Consider the following 18,826-nt stretch of genomic DNA (forward strand, 5'->3'; position numbering starts at 1 on the left):
ACCTGCTCACAGGTGTCCTCAGCAAAGGGTTGCGCAAAGCTTTGGGCTCTTGGTCTGACAAAATGGCCTTACGAGCCCCTGACTCAAATGGCTTATTCTGCCCTCACTTACTGTACTGCACTGCCAGAGCAATGCTCAGGGCCTGATTCTGTGCTGTACCAATGTAACACCACTGAGATCACGCTTTACTTCACACAGGCAACCGGAATCAGGCTTAGTGGCGTCACCCCAGATTTGTACTGGTGCGAGCTAAGATTCAGGCTTCAGGACAACAGTAGAGAAGGTTTGAGAGCCTTCTAGACGGCCGTCAGTATTTACCCCGTGTCCCACGTTCCCCTCATTGGTTTAATGTAGGACTCATCGCTTAGCGTCAGCTGGCTGATCCTGCTCTGATTCCCGGGGCAGGGAAGAACCAGCCCCTCTGACCTCTCTATTGTCTACCAGGCCCTCACTAAGTGGCAAATATTAAAGCGAGCCAACGAAGATCACAAAGGGTGCGCATTAGACAACCATTAAGCGCCGGGAGCGCCAGAGGCACCATTGAATCAGGCCAGGGGCTAGGTGGTGGCAGGGCCGGGGTAATGTGTTCAATAAAGATAAGCGTTTCAGGACGTCATCCACGTCAGACTAATTTATGCCAGACGGGGAGAGATTAATTGAGCTAATGAAGGTGAGGGGTCAAGGTGAGCAGCGTCCCTGACTGATTTCACTATCTGTCAATCTCGCTCATTAATGCTCCCCTGCGTTAATGGCTGGCGGCAGCTTTTTGACACCAGCCACCCCCCCCACCCCTCGCTCCCCAGGATACAGCGCCGCGCTGGAAACCGTGGGCATGGGTGCACACAGAAAGTAAGCGGCTGCAGCTCACCATGGGGAAGGCGTCACTTAGCTCAGGCCCATGGCAAGGGCTTCCCAGACAGCCCCAGGACAAGGAACCCAGTAGGCCCACCTCAGCCTCTCCTGGGAGCGAAGGCTTGTGGCCACTTGGCCTTGCACTGAAGAGGCCAGTTGTGGCAGAGCCTTTGTGATGTGCCTGCCCAGCCTCTAGACCTCAGATATGACAACAGTGGCACAGGAACAATTTTGGGATGCAGGAGCTGAATGCACCCCCCCCACCTGTGTTTGTGCCCCTCACTGCCCATTAGCGCTGGGGCTGGCAGCTGCGTAGGACCCTGACTATGGGGCTGGGCAATGGGGCCAGCAGCCCAGTAGAACACAGAGCCAGTGGCCGAGACCCTTTGCATAGTTATGGCAGCGGAGCAGACCTCAGGGCCATCGACTGCGCCTCTGTGAGGGGGGGCTGGCTGCTGAGGAGGACCCGGGGCCAGACTTAGAGCCCCTGGGGAATAGAGGGGCCGGTGTCTGAGCCCCAGTGCCTGGGACAGCAGTCAAGCAGGACCTGGGGCTGAAAGCAGAGCCCATGGGCAATAGAGAGGCTGGTGTCTGAGCCCATGTGTGTGGGGCTGGCAGCCAAGTGGGATCTGGGGGCCAGATGTGGAGCCCCTGGGAAATAACAGGGCCAGCATCCAAGCCCCAGTGCGTGGGGCAGGAGCTGAGCACGACCTGGGGCTGCAAGCAGAGCACTGGGGAGCAGTGGGTCCAGCAGCCAGGACCCTGGGCAGTGGGCATGTCGCTGGATTGCCCAAAACCTGGGGGTGCTGCAAGACCACCACCACCCCACACCCTGACTTCCTGCACCAGTGCATGTCAGCTCAGCTCCTACAGCCTCCTGCGCAGCTCCTGGCCAACGTTCAGGCGCCACTGACCAGGGCTGTCTTTGAAACGCTGCTGTAAAGACTGGGGATCCCTCATCACCAGCCTGAGCTATGCAGCCTCCCCCTGCCTGCCCCCCTCACCTGTTTTCCAGCTCCCCCATCCCCGGTACCATAGCGCCTCTCAATTGCCAACCTATTTACCTGCCAAAGCCGGCCGTGCTCTTATCCTCCTTGCACTGATGGGAAAACATGGCACAGAGCACCTAAGCTTGTCCTGGCTGCAATCCCAGAGGGTGACAACAGCGTAAGCTCACGCCCTACACGAACTATGGGATCTAGCCAGCACCAGTATGGGAGCAATGATGGTACAGCAGCACATGCTTCAGTACGGGGCTAGGTGCCCAGGGTGCAGCTGGGCTTATACAAACTGGGCTAAAAGCCACACTGCTGGGGCCGCTCCGGGACCTGAGTTAGCAAGCTTACGCCCCGCCCCGCCCACCCAAGGGCAGGTGAAGCAATTTGCCCTTGGGCAAAGAGGATGGATGGAGCAGCACAGGGTAGTGAATGCAGGTTTCCCAAATGCTAAGTTCACACCTGAGCACTAGGTGGTTTTACACACACACACACACACACACACACACACACACGTCCTTCCTTTCCTCACAGGCCAGCGCCTGCCTGACCTACCCGGCTTTACTGACCTTGGCCCAGGCTTAGCGTTTTTGGGGCTATAGCCCATCTCTGCCACTGCCCTGATCAGCTGTTTGGGACACGCAGGGGGAAACGGTGCTCAGCCGCCATTCAGCGTGAACCCCCCACGACAAGGGTTCGCTGCCTTGGTATTTCCTGCTGGAATTGCTCGGTAGCTTCTTGGTGGTTGGGTCTGTTTGTTCAGCCAAACTCTGCCATTTCACTGGGATTGCTCGGTGGGGCTTGGGGGGGGGGGGTCACTTAAGAAAAAAGAAAACTGGTATAGAGCAAAAATGAGAGCCTGTCTGCAGTGTCCCTGTAAGCTGACCAGATGATTAGCAGAGCTCCTCCAGGTAGGTTTTTTTTTTTGGTCTTGGTCTGCTTGGTGAGGCACATTCACATATGCTTTGGCGCGCATAAAATTATTCCACACATGGGTGGGAAAAAAATCCTGAAGAGGCTGTAAAAGCTTAGCGGGACCATTGCTTTCTTGTCTGTTTTGCCGCAAGGCCCAGTTTGAAATGCACCGGAGCCTGCATTCTGGGACAGAGACAATAGCCATGGTGGCACATAGGTTAAGCCAGGGGTGTACTAAGGGAGGAGTGGGCCCCTTTGTGGGCAGGGGAGGGGCATGAAATTTCATGGGGGAGGGGGCGCAGCACAGTCAGCTGCTGAGTCTCAGGCTGCGCCAGCACATTAAAAATGTTGAACTCTGGTACTGGTTTTATGTCTGTGTATTCCCATGCAGACACCCATTTGTCACGTTTTTGCCATGCTACAGATTTATGTTCTTCCACGGGCCAAAAGGGTTTATTTCTTTATTTTTTTAAATGAACATAACTGAAATTTCCTTCGGTTTGGGTTACATTAGGCAGGCAGGGGGTGTGCTAATGGAAGGGATGAAAAGCGAGGGCCTGATCTAAAAAGTTTGCTCACGCCTGGGTTAAGGCACAATGTTTGTGTGGTCTCTAAACTGCAGCTGTTCTTCTGAGGGCATTAATTTGGCTATGGGCCTGGTGTCTGAGACCTGAGAGCAGAGGCCGGCAGTCCCTGGCATGGTGCCACTCACGGCACGAGCTGATTTGGGGCTGCACACCAGCGGGAGCTCAGCCCCGACCCTCCCACTTCCCCCAGTGCAGCAGGGAAGGGGATCGGAGCCCCAGTGGGAGCACAGGGCCAGCCACAGCCCCAGCTGCATGGCCCCCATCGGAGCACGAAGCCGGTGCCCCATCTGCGGGACTCTGCTGTATGCAAGGTAAGCGTGCCCAGACCATGGCCAGCCGAGCCCAGTCCCTGCTGAGTGCGGGCGATGCGCCCTCTGGGCTCAAGTCAACGGGGTGCTGGGGGATGCAGGTCCCACTCGGTGGCTAAGGGCTGCAGCTGGTAATTGGCCTGCAGCGGGGGGGGTCCTGGCCAACACCTTTCGCCCACTGCCTCAGCCTCGTGGCCTCCTGCCCTCAGGGGAGGGGTCACAGCCAGCTCCACTGGGAATAGGAGAGGCCTTGCTTGCCCAGGGGGAGGCCCTGTCTGGAGGCAGCAGTCGGGCTGAGTGGCCTGACCCAGCAGGGGGTGCTGGCAGCTGGAGGAGAGGTGAACAACCAGTTACTGGTGATCATTTATGACCCCATGATGCTGATGACAAGAACGTTGCGTCCTGGGTCAATGCTACCTGGGGTGGGGGGCAGGGATGGGGACTATATGCGACCCATGTCAACGCCCCCTCTTCTGACCCTGGCACACAGCATGCCACCTCTGCTGGTCTAGCGCGTTGGGTTACGTTGCTACACCCCACCAAGCAGCGGCTGCTTTCTACCCCAGAAGCAGCCGAAGCACTGCCTGGTGGTAGCAGAGGGGAGCTTTAGGTCCCTGTGAAGAACTGTAGTTGTTAGAAGGTACTGGACTAACAGGAGCAAAGTGGGGGGTCTGCCACACTTCAAGGGAAGGCGAGGACCCCTCCGGCGCCGCTCGCGGCCTCCCAGCAGCCTCGACAGGCGGTCAATTACAGGAAACGCTTAGACGTCAACTCATGTCTCGCCCTGTGTGGACTAAGTGCCAAGACGCAAATGACTCCGTCTTTGCTGCCCTCACATCCTTGACCCGAGATTATTAGCAGGGCCAGCCGGTGTGGCAGGCAATACCTTGTGGTCTTTAGGGAAATGAGGGACAGCGGTGGTGGTGTGGGGAAGTAGCTGCCGCAGGCGCTATATATACAGGCACCCTGGGTGGAGCGAAGACAACACCGGGGGGAGGCTTTTCTGAGCCGCTCGCAAGCAAAGCAGGGTCAGCAGCCGCCATGTCTCACAACGCCGTCGCCCTCTGCGTCCTGTGGCTCCTGGCTCTCTCCTCGGCCTGTTACATCCAGAACTGCCCCATCGGAGGGAAGCGATCCGTCCTGGACCTGGATGTCAGAAAGGTACGGGATGCGTTCCGGCTATCAGGGCAAAATGAGGGCAGGGAGGGGGCAAGGCCTCTCATTGACAGTGTGATGGGCCCATACTGATACCCCGCCCCAGCTCTATCCTTCGGCCCAAAGGGATCACAGTGAGTGCATGGGAAGTGGCGGCTTGCTGGCAAGGGGCGAACCTCCAGCAACCAGACATGTATATGTCTTGCAGCCCTGCACTGCCCCACGAGCGGCCACGCTCTGGCTCAGCACTGCCTGGCACACAGCTGGGCTGTGAATTTTGGCAAGCTTTGACCGAGAGCCAGGACAAGCATTAACTAACTTTAATTACCAAGTCCGCCTTCTCTTCCTGTCCCCTGCCCTGCATTCCGGTGGCTTTTGACTCAAGGTCCAGCCAGCAAAGGAAACACAGACTACAGTGTGTGCCAAATGCCTGGGCTGTAGCAAACTGCAAGTTCGCAATTGTTGGGACCTTTTTAGAGGCTACATTACCTGTGCAGCTGAAGCTGAAAGTCTGTTTAAAACATAGTGGAACACCCCCAAGCCCTTTGGCAGAGGTGTGTTAAGCAGACAGACTTTTCGGCTTTGGTCTTGGGGTTCGGGCTTTGGCTGGAGAATGAAAGGGAGGCAGGAGATCTTGATTCAAGGTCCAGCTCTAATATAGATGCCTTATGTGCTCTTGGGTAAGGCCTGTCATTGCTCTGTGCCTCGGTTTCCCATCTATGCACCAGCTAGCCGTCCTGGCTTTATACAATATAAACCCTCTGGGGCTGAGGCTGGCATTACTCTGTGTGTGCGTGTGTGTGTGCGTGCGTGCGTGCACGCACCTGGCACAACTGGGTCCCATTTCAAGCCACTTTTCCAGGCACAAGTGTACTGCAATTAGCAGCCCAGCTGTACTGAGAACATCAGATAGCTCGCATAGTAGTGACCTGTAACTAATCTTACACTTCTAGCTGTCTGTACCAGATTGCCTTACAGGCAGGACTGTGAGCTGCATGTGTTTGAAGGTTGTCCAAGAGTTCCCTGCACAGGTTTATGTTTTCAGTTTCTTAGACCTTTGCCAACTGCTTGGTTTGAAATGTACCATGCTGGGTGGCTGCCTCCGCCTAGACCGGCTTTTGAAAGATGCGGCTAAACCAGCCGGGAGGAGCACACATTGGTTTGCCCACTTTAAAAAAAAAGAAAGAAAGAAATTTTACCTTCATTCTGCTGAGGTGCTCCAGCAACTCCATTCTTTGGTACTGGGGCCTGAAATTTGGGAGTCGGGGGTTGCCCTGGGCTCAGGGATGTGCCTTTTGCCTACCCCGTGGAATAAACCACTCACACGTGGCCATGTGCCAAGCCTCTGCACTTACTTCATAGAGATGTGTTGAGAGTTTGGCAGCTAGATTCTTGGAAGAGGCCATCCACACTGAGCATGTGCCAGCCCCTCACAGGTCTGACCTATTCCCCCAGAATGACTGAGCACGAGCAAGCACAGTCCTTTCCCTGCAACTCTGCTCGCAGTGGCTGCGAATGAGGAGGAAGGGAGGCCTGTGACGCCTCAGAGCAAACAGCAGAGAAGATTCTCTCCTGTGCTCTCGGCACCCCTGCGGTGGGAGCCCACGCAGATGGGAAGAGGAGGCTGACGCTTCCTGACTCAGCTCCAAGTCACTTGTCACTGAGCACTGGCTTTGGGAGAATGGAGCATGGGCAACATAAGGAGCAGTCGCTGGCTGAGTCGAGTTTTCAGTGCTCTGCTCTGTTCCTCCTGCTGCCCCTCCACTCCCGCGGCACAGGCATGGGAGAGGCTGCAGGAGACCAGGCCTGCAGCCATTCTGACCTTCTCCCATCGTACTGATCCTCTTCTGAGCCAGTCAGTATGGCCAGACCCTATGTCCTGTATGTGAGAGGAGACAGTAGCTCCTCCATCAGCTACACTGTGGAACAGGAAACAAAGGGAACAAACGGAATCCTATGCCCTGTAACAGCCTTTAATCAAATGCCTCCAAGGGAAGCAAAACATTCTGGAGTGATAGTTCCCTACAGCAGGAGGCCACTGCGTCAGCGATGCCAGCGAAGGCCCCACCTTGCGCGTGGAGGGACTCCATTTGCCCTGGTTAGATCAGCAGTTTTTCAACAGGGTGGTGCAACACTTTGGTGTGCTGTGAAAGCTGTCCAAGCATGCTGGGAAATTTCACCAATTTCCCCTCCTTGTGGCTCTTTGCAGAGCTAAGGTGTGCGGGGGAGGGGGAAAGTGAAGCCTCCAAACCAGCTTTGGCTCAAGCAGCAAGGCTGCCTGAGTCCCAGCTGGCGCAGGGTTGGTCAATTTCCCCACTGCAGTGGCTGCTTGCAGAGCCGCTGCAAGGGGGAAAGCCCAGCCCTGCAGCAGACCACTGGTGCCAGGAAGCATCTGAAGTGCTGGTCTCCTCCCTCTGCTGTGGCAAGGAAAGAGGGAGGGAGCCTGTTACAGCTGGGACACAGAGTAAATGCTGACTCCTCCCCATGCACGAGTAACTAAGTACTGGCTGAAATTTTCAGCTGTTACTCGACACCTCCAGCCTGACGCACCTTCACTCGCCTACCTGGTTTTTTTTAACCTGTTGGAGACTATGTGTGCTGTGGTGGATTTGAAACATTAATGCATTCGATCCTTGTTTAGCTTGTTGTATGCACTGCTATGCTGCAGATCTCTCTAGTAAGACCGTAACCAGAGTAAATGTAAGTAAATGTGATGTTTCTGAGCAATTGATTCAGCTGAAAAAAGTGGGCGAGCCCTGGAATTGTTTGAACCACTGACGTGTGATGGGTTAGTGAAAAGGTTGGGAACCACTGGGTTCAATTCAAGCAAAGCACCCAGCGACCGTGGCGGTATTAAAATGATAGGATGAAATGCTGCTCTCTGTTAAATCTGGGCAACTGCAGCAAACGAGGTTGCAAAGGCACAACTCAAAGCAGAGTCTGAACCTTTGGGTAAGGGCAGGTCTATATTCATTCCTCTGAGGTGCATTCTGTACTGGCTCTTCAAAGCATCCCTTGTCCTAGCTAATGAACTCCTTGTTCCAGTCATAGGGTCTGGCTCCTTCTGAGCACCGGGGCTAGGGCTGCTGTGAAACTGAAGTCTGACCTGACACATAAAGGCAGGGATGTTTTGTAGACCTCATAACCGCAGCTACTCCTTCGGGCACAGATCCTCAGGCATGACATGAGGACTTGCCCATCAAACTCATAAGCTACCTGGAGCCCGGGTGAGCTGCGAGTGCAGCTAACCACTGAGCGGAGTAAAAGAGATACACTGAATACACTAGGAGACCCAGCCCAGCAAGCGTAGCTGAGTACTCTAACAGGCATTACACGCGATGTAACAAACACAGCTGCATGCAGAGGAATGGCACCCAGGTTAGTGGAGGCCGATTTGGTCAGAATGGTTTCACCTGTTTATTAAAGTAGCACTGTCCACACGTTACGTTTCTAAATAATGCCTTCTGCGGCCAGCTAGCAATTGTTAAAAGACACTATCATAAGCCAAAATGATCTTTTATCCTTACAGGTTTTGTTTTCATCAACCTTCCCCCCGCCCCCCAGCATGCCCCACTGGTCAATTTCAGTTGGCAGCGGGTGCGCTGGTTATTTTCCAGTCTGTTTTACTTCCTGGGGGCGTGAGCCCTCCAGAGAACGTTTCATCCCCCTGCACGCTGAGTTCCACACCGAGATCCCAAGAGAACATTTCACGTCTTAGTGAGGACTAGAACCAAAGAGCACTGCCTGAGCTGAGTGCAAAGTTGTTCTGTCTATACTGGCACAGGCAGCAGAGAGACACCAGGCTAAGGGCTCAGGGCACAGCACCGTGGCTGGCTTTGGCTCAGGGCGTGGTTTTCACTGTCAACCCACCTTTGAATTTCTCTCCTCCCGCAGTGCATTGCCTGTGGGCCTAGGAATAAAGGCCACTGCTTTGGCCCTAGCATCTGCTGTGGAGCGGAGCTGGGATGCTACTTTGGTACTTCTGAAACCCTGCGATGCCAGGAAGAGAATTACCTGCCGACGCCCTGTGAGTCTGGCAGGAAGCCGTGCGGGCCCAACGGTGGCACCTGTGCAGCCCCTGGGATCTGCTGTAATAACGGTGAGCAAGAACTTCATTGCGATTTTAACCCCTGCTCCCTAGTAACTGCACAATCTCTCCCCCGCCCCCACCAATTTACAGCTGCTGAAGTAACATTTCATGTTGACACTCAATGCTCCCATGCACTTTTAGCACGAGGAGGACAGGGCGCCTTGTGGTTAAGAGACAGGATGCGAAGGGAGGACTTAGTAGATGCGAGCTTTATCCTTGCCTCTGCTACAGACTGCCTGAGGAACTCTGGCCAGCAGCTTAACCCCTTTGTGCCTCGGTTTCCCCATCAGAACAGTAAGGAGAATTACACCATCAGCCTCACAGCTGCGCTGGCTGAGGTTTGCAAAGCACGTGGAGATCTTCAGCTGGCGTGCAGCAGCAGTGTTATGTCAACCCTGACGCGGACACCACTGGCAAGAGCTCCGCAAAGGCTGGCAGGGACCATTCTCTAGTGCTCAGGGTGTGATATTTGTGGCCAGAGAAGTGGGGAAGCAAACAGTGGTGGCAGTTCTGCCACTTTCCTCCTTTCCCAGAGAAGTCTCACTTAGCTGGGCCCTGGCCATTGTTGCCTCAGGCAAGGGTAGCAGTAGCATCGCAGCAAGCCAAACCCAGTTCACAGACCCGAAATTCACCCAGTGGAATAGTTTACAAAAACTCTCAGTTCTGCTGGAAATGCAGCATGTCCCCCCTCCCCCCCACCTTAGGTCTGACCCTCTGGGGGTGTATCTTGGGGCAGTAGCAACATCTTCCATGCAGCTCCCGGGTTTACCCCAGCTGAGGATCTGGCCTGGGGTGTTACCCAGCATAGCGATACAGAACCACAGTGGCCCCGTTTGTGCGCGGCTCCCTTGGACATGTTCCTGTTTCTCTTCAGAGGGCTGCCTGACGGACTCAGCCTGCGACCAAGAATCGCTGTTTTCCTAGTCCGCTGGCTGTGCAGGAGGGATGACACCAAAAGATTTGCCATCTACGAAGCCGTGCGAGGCCAGAAGCCAGTCCAACGGGATGTATTCAAGGTGGCCCCACTGTGTCTCAGCAGTCATTTAAATGAGCTGCCGGCTAGAAATAAAACTTGTACCAAAACCCCCTTCTGTTGCTTTTTATTTTCCCTCTGGCTTTGTAACAAACTCACCAACTTCCCTGTCTGCACAGCTGGGACTCGCAGCCAAACCCCTCCTTCAAGCTGGGCAGATTTTTTTTTTCCAACAGCTGGGCTGACAGCGGGAAGGAACGTCAGCGTTTTAGCTAAGCAGGTGGCTCAGGACCAGCCTGGGGGTTTTTGTGGTGTTTCCAGGCAACCCAGGTTTGGGAGGCAGCTCCCTGACACCACTGACCCTGGGTAACACCCCCCCACACCACACGCTTACAGAGGGCCCCGGAGCAACATGCACACCCAGTCCTCAAGCCCTCCAAGGATTGCTGGAGTATCCAGCCCATGTCCCCTGATCACTCAGTGTTCGGAGCCACCCTGCCCCAAAAAGCCGAGCGCAGGGATGGCCAAACCACAATCTCAAGCCGCACGCAGCTCTTTGACCAACGAAATCTGGCTCTTACTCCGAGCCGCACGCTCGGACTGGTCACGGCTGCTCTGCGCACGCACGACAGCGCCTGGAGGGAGAAGCCCATGGGTGCGGCGGCCGTGGCTCTGGTGAGACCCAGGCACTGGGCGAGGGGTGGGCACATTGGGTGAGAGCGGGGTGGTGGGGGTGCCTGGCGCTGGAGGGGGGAGGGTATTGAGCCATGTATTACACACTTATTTTTATATACACGTGCGACTCTTTGTACTCTAGCCACAGCTGTTTTGGCTCTTAGTCACTAACTAGTTGGCCACCCCTGCCCCAGCATACCAGCTCCACTTCCACCCTGCTTTGGTGAACGCACACCACTGAGGAAAGTGTGTAGAGAAACCAAGCCGCAGTGTCGTTAGCAAGTACAGAGATAGGAGCAATAGCAGGAAGAACTGGAACCAATCTCCTGCCTGAGGTAATACTGTCCTCAGCCCTATAGAGCCAGGCCTGGCTGGGATCCCCCTTTCCTGAGACACAACATGCCCCTTGCTGTCAGAATCCAGGGTGCATGTTGGCCCTCCACTCCCAGCCATATCCCCACAAGCTGTTAAGTCCTGACTTGGGAACCAGATGCCCCCTGCTGGCTGCTTTTTCCCCCCACAGATCGATCTCTCCTTGACTTCACAATTCCTTGATTAGCATTTGGGGCAATGTGCAAGCAGGAATTCATTGCACAGCAGACACTGCACAATGCCCACCGGCTCAGAGAGAGCAGTAAGAGTTTATTGCCTTCTTCTTGGGGACTGGTCTCACCTCCCTGCCTTTAAGAGCAGAATTGTTAGTACAGACACATGGCTCCTTAAATATTGTCCATTTTACATTGATTATGACAATACGGCTACTAGCTTTTGAAAGCAACCTTATAGACCACCCTTTGGTGTACTCATAAGTATACCCCTGGTGCCAGGGATCTCTATAAGCCCCTAGGACCGCCTGTGTCTTCATTCGTTTGTCATCAAGAAGTCCCATGGTCACAATTTTACCCAGCCTCCCAGGGATGTTCCCTGAACAGCAGGATCAGTGCAAGCTGAAGACCCAGAAAGCCATTCTGTGACTTTAGAGCACATGGGACTGTCTGTGCGATAACAGCAATGTCCGTGCCAGTCCGATGCTAGGAAAGAGCAGGGAAAAAGAAGGTTGTATTATGTTAAAGAGTAATCAGAGGAAACGTAACCCTGAAGGATTTCTACCCACCGAATGGCAGCCTGACAATGAAAAGCAACACTCTCTTTAACTGGCCAAGTGGACACTTCACTGGCCACAGGTTAAAGGTGCCCATGGGATGAACAGAAGAGTTGAAATAGGCCAGAACATTGGAAGCCCAAAGGTGGCTTCCAACACGCACAGAAAAAGCAAACATTTCATTTTGATGCAGAGCAGAGCCAAAATTTTCTGCAGAAGGTAAAAACTTGTGCTTTGATAGTCAAAATGTTGTGTCTCAATTTTATATTACACTAGCAAATCAATTTGATATACATCCATATTAATAAATTAAAAGCTCCACAAAAGGCATTAACAAATGTTTCCACTGTTTGTCAAATAGGGAAAACTCCACCGTGCCCAGTCATTTCTACTGTTCACAAAGATTCCATTATGCAATTTAAAAAGGAGGGCTTTGATCAGGGATTTCATGGCATCCAGGGGATGGGAGAACCCCAATAATAAGATGACCATGAACCCTGGGGAGAAATGTCAGCTCAAAACCTCCAGCTTAAGAATTTCTCAATGAACAGGAGAGACAGAGTAGTGAATGGCTGAGAGGCCACCCTTTGACATGACAAACAAGCCACAGGAAGGGTTACAGAGGTCAATAATGAGACATTAATAATCCAGAATAGGGATCACAGCCTTTGCGCCCCTGAGACCTTTCCCTCCAGCACTCAGGCCTCTCATTTAACAACATAGGAAGAATAGGGTGAACCCCGGGTCCAGAACTCATGAGCTAAGTATTTATAGAACACCAGTGATGCACTCTGTGCTTCACGAACATTTCCCTGCCGAAAGCAAGAAAATTCAGCCATGTTACACAGGTGAGGACAAGTAGCGAATGCCGTGAGCTCTAGAAAATATTTTGCAGGAAATAATCTCGAGCCAGTAGAGGCTCGTCTGGACATCAGCCCCTACAGTGATGGAATATGCATCAGCTCGCAGTTTAATATACATCTAACACCTAAAAATGAAGAACTACTGAGCTGTACAAAACAAGTTCCTTTATTCCAGAGACAAGAGCAATTCCCCCCAAAGCGAAGGGACAAGAGCTATGAAACAGGGGACGATCTCTCAGTGCAAAAATCAGGACTGGCACCATAAGGCGGCTTCCCTGAATGAAGTTCCATGGTCAGCTCGTATGCAGGCTGCCCTCTCTCATGTTCCTGGACGTAAGGCCCAGGGAAATCTCCCGTCTAAGATGAAGACTCTCTAGGACGGCACAGTCCGCTTGACAACGCGCCCTTCTTTATCGATGGCGAAGTTATAGTGGTGAGGGTTATCCAAGCACTCTTGGATTCGCTGGTCCATGTTCTCAGGGGTGATGAAATTTCTGGCCTCCTCCTAAAACCAACGAAAGGTGAAAGCCAACTCTCAAGGTGCAACATTTATGCCCATCAAGGCAGCTCATTAAATGCGGAACGAGACCATGTTTCATAGCAGAGCAGTTACGGCTCTGAGCTCTGACATGCTCCACTTGCCCTGATCTGATACCAGGCATGGAGCTGATGAAACAGCACGAACTGGAGAGTGAAACAAGCACCACCAGAAAATCTCCTTTAGCATCTCACCCAAACTCCAGGCTCAATTCAGACCCCATGGAGCATTCAGTGACTAATGCCAGAGGGCAGCTGCTCTCGTAACTTGTATTTAAGGAGCCTGGAGCAGTGTTCCCTGGAAGCACAGCACTTGAGTGTGCACCCAGGAGAGATTCAGGTGCTGCCCAGCTGATTAACAGAGCACCCACAGTGGGCAGCGTGTATTTCTAGTGGTGGCACACAGCTGCACATGCCTCAGCTCATAAAAAAATTTATTCCAGCCACGGACAGAAAAAATTAGAGGGAATATTGGCCTGGAGTGGCTCTTCCAGCAGCTTTGAGGATCTCAACCCGGAAGATAATTCCTGGAGACAGCAACAAAGATCCCCATTCCACGTCTAGAGGGGCTCAGGATGCCTCAGGAGCAATGGAGAGTTCTGTAACATTCTCAGGGAAGGACCCCCAGAAACACACGGATTCCATCTCTCACCCAAATTTACTCCCCAGCCTGCTCTCCAACAGGACATCCTTATTGCACCCCAAGATCAAAGGGGCTCCTTTAGGCAGCTGGGAAGGCAGCAGTTTGCCACAGAGCAACAGATGCCTCTTCTCCCCGTCCAGGGCATGAGCCTGGTGCCTCCACTCAACTACCAACCCACAGGGACCAAACAGACAGCAGGTTACAACTTGAGAGGTTCACAAAATCAACACGTGCTCTGTTCACTCCCCCCAAACCCAAGCCCTTCTGTACCTGCAACCGTAGAACCTCTGCCTCTTTCCGCTTAAGATAATCTTCCATAATCCTGGCACGGTTGAGGCCTCCTTGTAACTTTTGGTTCTGCAATTCTTCCTCCTCTCTTTTGAGTCGTTCCTCCCTGTCACATAACCACAAGAGAAAGGTGAGCTCCCGCCAGGAGTGTGGGAGGCACAGCCTCAAAAGGAAGTATTTACCGTGCAGGTGAAGCCTGCAGCTCTCCCATGGGAGGTGGAAGGCGAGGCAGGATGCTTACAGGCCTGCCAAAAGATGACGGGGTGGTGAAAGGTTCAGCACGACCAATACAGAACTAGAAGTCCTAGCTGTTTACAGAACCGGGACGGCTTGGGTAACAACAATGAAAATCCCCCTTGTGCCACCTAGGAAAACTAACACAGTAGGGGTAAAAAAAAAAAGAAGGGGAGGGGGGAAGATCACCAGAAGGGGTGATTTTTAAATTCATATTCACTGTATCAATTTCATATCAACAAGGCCACCACGAAAAATCAGGCTGAGTTGACACTTTGGACCTGTCTCATCAATTACAGCTTAATAACAGCACAGAACACTGAGAGCCAGGACTGGTGGCTGTAAAACTGTATAGGAACATGAGAAACTCGGCCACACCCGTGATAAGTGGTCATCCAACTAATTAAAATTACACCGGACTATGGATGTTGACGGATGAGAGAGCTTCAACCTGTATTACAAAATAAAGGTTTTGAGTGGGGCTCCTATTTAAAAGTGTCTTCACACATAAGTCTAATCCTGTCCGTAATAGACAAAAGGGGACTACATTTCTGTCTCTCTGATCCAGCCCTCAAAGGAGCCATTCAATGCCGACTGCTGGTGTTAGAAGAGGGACACTGGTCCGGCTAGCAAGCGTTCTGACATCAAAGCTGCTCATGCTCACTAACAACACCTCTTCATACCATGGCCAGGGCTGGCTCTAAGCTAGAGGTAGAAGGTTCCAGAAGCCATTAGCCTACCTCAGGAGTCACCTTTTAAAGAAATGATCAGTTTGGTAAGTTTGTGACTTAGTGACCGTCTACCCATATGGGGAACAAATATTTAAGAAAGGGCACTTAGCGTGGCATTGATTTGCCTTCGTGGTGGGACAGGCGAAGACAATCCGGACAAAGCTGAGCTCAGTCTAGCATAGAAAGGTGTTAACATGACACAATGAATGGAAGCTGCAACTAGACAAAGGTGTACATTTTAAAGTGAGAGCAATTAACCATTGGAACAACTTAACCAAGGGCTGTGGCAGATTCTCCAGGATGGACAGTTGTTGAAGACTGGGCATTTTTTCAAAAAAGCTCTGCTCTAGGAATCGTTTTGGGACATTCTCTGGCCAGTGTCATACAGGAGGTCAGACTAAATCAGTGGTTCTTAACCTGGGGTGCACGATGCCCTTTCTGGGGGTGCCAGACATGCCAGATTTTTTTTTTAAACAAGGTAAATCATCAAACACACAAATTAAGCACAGGCATGTAAGTACAACCACTTTGTTTTTACCAAACCCATGTATTTATTACCATTATACATTTAATGATTACTGTAATGTACAAACAAAAACATTATTTTCATGTTTTTAAGATAACTGTAGTGAAATTATCTCACTACAAAACACCGTGTACCACCACATCACAGCATATTGACACGTGGACAGATGACGACGTGGCAGCTCAGCAGCTTTGTTTGAATTCAGTTAGCCACTAACCATTAGCATGTTGGTCACAGTTTACTTCCACAGCAAAACACTGCAACATCTCTGGGTAGTACCAGCATATTTTTTCACGCCTCCTGTACTAGTATTTGTGGTGAATAATAACAAAACTATATTACATGTATTTAATATGTATTTAAGAGAGTATAAGCCCCCCCATCTCCATTTATGATAAGGGGTGCGAGAACACATTTTGAGAACCAGAGGGGCGCAGGCTGCAGTAAAGGTTAAGAACCACTGGACTAGATGCTCACACTCCATAGCCACAAGAGGCCGAGATCCAAGAATATATGGAATCCATGTGCTCTCTGAGTTAGACCAAAGATCCCCACCTTTTTGGGGAGGTGGGTGCAGGGGAGAAGGGGAAGATCACAGCCTCTCTGAGTAGCTCTGGCATCTTACAGGGTTTCACCACAATGAAGCAGAGCCCCCACCCCTCCCCGGCAGAACCAAGGGTCGCTTCTCACCTCTTTTTCCGCTGCCGCTCATTCTCAGCATCGTTCCATGCCATCAGCTTCCGATGAGTCCCCATTGCCTCCTCCCCATACTCCCTGTCCAGGAGCTCCTCACGCTTCTTCTGCAGCACCTCTTGCCTGAACTCTGCCCTGCGAGAGAGGAGAAAGGGGCCCCGGGCACAGCAGTCACATCAGCGTTCTTTTCCCTGAATGACCAATGCTTGCACCCCACCATAGGGTTTCTGAAGCAGAACTGGGATTCTGATCACCACACTTTTCCTTCTCACTCCTAGAAGGGTCCTGTAAGTAAGCCAGCCCCGTGCACACCCCCATCCCCTAGTTTCTACAGCAGAAGTCATCACGCTCATCATTTTCCAACCTTGCCCCTCCCTGGGGACCAGAGGATTGCTTGGGGGTGACAGACACAGATATAAATATATTCCCCATTCAAGGGCTATACTCTGGTTGCTCTCTGGGTACACACAGAGGGAAGCACAGGCATGTTCTGAGCCTGCCCTGCCTCCTCCCCAGGTAAGTTCTCCCAAAGCTGTGGGACTGCACAGCTGCCTAACAAGCTGCCTGCAAGGGAGAAGGGTGGCTGCATACAGCACCGTTTCTGCCCACTGGCCAGGCACAGAGCTACTGCAGCTGTGCCTCTACCTGCTGGCCCCAGCACAGCAGCTCCATGATGGGGCTGGAGAAGGGAGCACCCCTCCCCGAGCAGCTCCATGGCAGTTAACTCCACCAGGGGCTGTGGACTGGGCAGCCCCAACCACAGCAGGGCCAGGCAGTGGGACCTCGGTTTAAATGATTAACCAGCTAAGCCCTATCATTTAAACTGTTAACTGTTTAAACATCCCTAGCAGGGACAGGTAGTCTGCAAGGCCTAAGTTATGGCAGCCACAGCACCACTGTGAGATTCCAGAGCTGGTTCACAACCACTTGCTGCATGTCAGGTACTAAATAACCAAAGCCCCAGGCTAACCTGGGCATACAAGCTGCGTCCCTAATGCCTAATCCTGGGCTCCTCAGTGCAACTATGACACAAAGGACAAAGAGAGGTAACTGACACCTCTTTCACAACGCATTAGTTCCTCCCCAGACCCCATGGGGTACCCAGGGCTGCACTAGCCCTGCTAGGACAGAAGAGTGCTGCCAGCCATCCCATTCTGAACCCAAACGATGGGCACAGTTAACTGTGCTCACCTAACCAGCCCAGGGCACAGAATGGCTGATACACGCAGGGCTGAGTTAGGCAAAAGTCGCTAGAGAGAGGAAGACATTAACCCCACAAACGCAGAATAGTTTGATGTGAACGTTCTGCATTTGGAGGCTGCTCAAGGCTCCTCTTTCCCTGCACTTGTGCTTTCCACCGGCTTCGTTCCAAGCTACCCCTGGAGCATTTCATTTCCAGCATAGCAAGTGTTTACAGGGAATAACTCAACACTCTTCATAAACAAGAGAAGACGTTCCCTCCTCAGTCTGCTCCATGTAGGCGCTGACAAGAAGGTGCCAGCTCCAAAGGCCATGGCACCCAATCCAGAACTGCCCCGAACTGCCACTGTCAGGGACCCCTTCCTGGCCCCCACCCAGCCTAACTTGAACCTGCCCTGGCTGTGGGGAAGGGGGTTCCCTCCCCTCACTATGCCTGCTGGAGCTGCAGTGTGCTGTGATGTCTCATGCAAGGCTCCAAGGGAACGACCAGGAATAGTCCTCTCTCCCTAGGGCAGTCTGCACCCCAAACCCCTCATCCCCAGCCTACAACCTGCACCCCACACCTCTGCCCCTCAACTCCAGCCCCACCCCAGAGCCCTCAGCCAGAGCCCTCATCCAACACACACCCCTGCCCCTCAACTCCAGCCCCCACCCCAGAGCCATCAGCCGGCATGCCGAACCTCTGCTCCCACCGTGAGCCCCCAGCCCACCCCAGAGCCTACACCCCCAGCCAGAGCCCTGAGCCCTCAACCTTCACCCACACCTCCACCCCTCATCCCCAGCGCCTACACCCCCCAGCCCAAACCATCCTCCTTCACCTGACCCTTCTGCCCAACCCCGAGCCCACAGCCAGAGCCATCAGCCTGCACCTCACTCTGCTGCCCCAGCCCTGAGCCCCTCGTGCTGTGCCTGCGGCCCCAGCCAAAGCCCCCGCCCCTCTGCCCGTGGGCAGCACCACCCCGCCGGGCCAGGCCGGGACCAGCGCAGGGCCGGGCGCCACGAGCGGGGTCCTGGCGCGGCGGTACCTGAGCGCCTGCAGTACGAGGCGGTACTGCCGGTAGCGCTCGGTCACCACCAGCAGCTCGGCCGGATCCACGGGCGGCGGCACCTTCAGCCGCCCGGCCTTGGACTTGGCGGGAGGGTCGTGGCGGGACTTGCGGCCCCGGGCCGGCACCAGCAGCGGCGACGGTGGACAGTAGCGCAGCGGGACCCAGCAGCGGCGCAGCGCGGGCAGCATGGCGCTACCGGACCGACCTCCGGCAGGGCGCCGCCATGCACCTGACCCCACCCCCGGAAGCGGATGCGGCGGGCGGTGCCCCGGGGTCAGTCAGGGGCATGCTGGGAAATGTAGTTCTGGGACGCCGAGCGCTGGAGGCGGGACGGGGAAGGCAGATAGCCCCGCCCCTCGAGCCGGGCCACGCCCCGTGTCTCTGTCTCCTCAGCCCCGCCACGCCCACCT

The 18,826-nt window shown here is 53.6% G+C and overlaps 2 protein-coding genes across 2 annotated transcripts; one reads left to right on the plus strand and one right to left on the minus strand.

Moving 5' to 3' along the window:
- The first annotated feature begins 4,651 nt into the window (after positions 1-4,651).
- Positions 4,652-9,898, plus strand: LOC142011928 (neurophysin 1-like). The gene is made up of 3 exons (XM_074991664.1): positions 4,652-4,818; positions 8,707-8,911; positions 9,777-9,898. Exons 1-3 carry the CDS (start codon positions 4,699-4,701, stop codon positions 9,824-9,826), a joined length of 375 nt encoding a protein of 124 aa, XP_074847765.1. The 5' UTR covers positions 4,652-4,698; the 3' UTR covers positions 9,827-9,898.
- A 2,101-nt stretch (positions 9,899-11,999) lies between these two features.
- On the minus strand, positions 12,000-18,671 carry MRPS26 (mitochondrial ribosomal protein S26). The gene is made up of 4 exons (XM_074991665.1): positions 18,393-18,671; positions 16,165-16,302; positions 13,966-14,089; positions 12,000-13,020 (listed from the first exon to the last, which is right to left on the minus strand). Exons 1-4 carry the CDS (start codon positions 18,602-18,604, stop codon positions 12,889-12,891), a joined length of 606 nt encoding a protein of 201 aa, XP_074847766.1. The 5' UTR covers positions 18,605-18,671; the 3' UTR covers positions 12,000-12,888.
- Positions 18,672-18,826: the final 155 nt, after the last annotated feature.

Source organism: Carettochelys insculpta, chromosome 4 (assembly GCF_033958435.1).
Source record: "Carettochelys insculpta isolate YL-2023 chromosome 4, ASM3395843v1, whole genome shotgun sequence".
Taxonomy (NCBI): domain Eukaryota; kingdom Metazoa; phylum Chordata; order Testudines; family Carettochelyidae; genus Carettochelys; species Carettochelys insculpta.

Excerpts from the sequence above, each read along its gene's own strand:
- LOC142011928 (XM_074991664.1), top strand. The coding sequence starts at position 4,699 with ATGTCTCACAACGCCGTCGCCCTCTGCGTCCTGTGGCTCCTGGCTCTC. Across the intron at positions 4,819-8,706 it reads TGGACCTGGATGTCAGAAAG|TGCATTGCCTGTGGGCCTAG; the intron begins GTACGGGATGCG and ends CTCCTCCCGCAG. Across the intron at positions 8,912-9,776 it reads TGGGATCTGCTGTAATAACG|AGGGCTGCCTGACGGACTCA; the intron begins GTGAGCAAGAAC and ends GTTTCTCTTCAG.
- MRPS26 (XM_074991665.1), bottom strand. The coding sequence starts at position 18,604 with ATGCTGCCCGCGCTGCGCCGCTGCTGGGTCCCGCTGCGCTACTGTCCA. Across the intron at positions 16,303-18,392 it reads CTCGTACTGCAGGCGCTCAG|GGCAGAGTTCAGGCAAGAGG; the intron begins GTACCGCCGCGC and ends CCTCTCTCGCAG. Across the intron at positions 13,021-13,965 it reads CAGAGGTTCTACGGTTGCAG|GAGGAGGCCAGAAATTTCAT; the intron begins GTACAGAAGGGC and ends CGTTGGTTTTAG.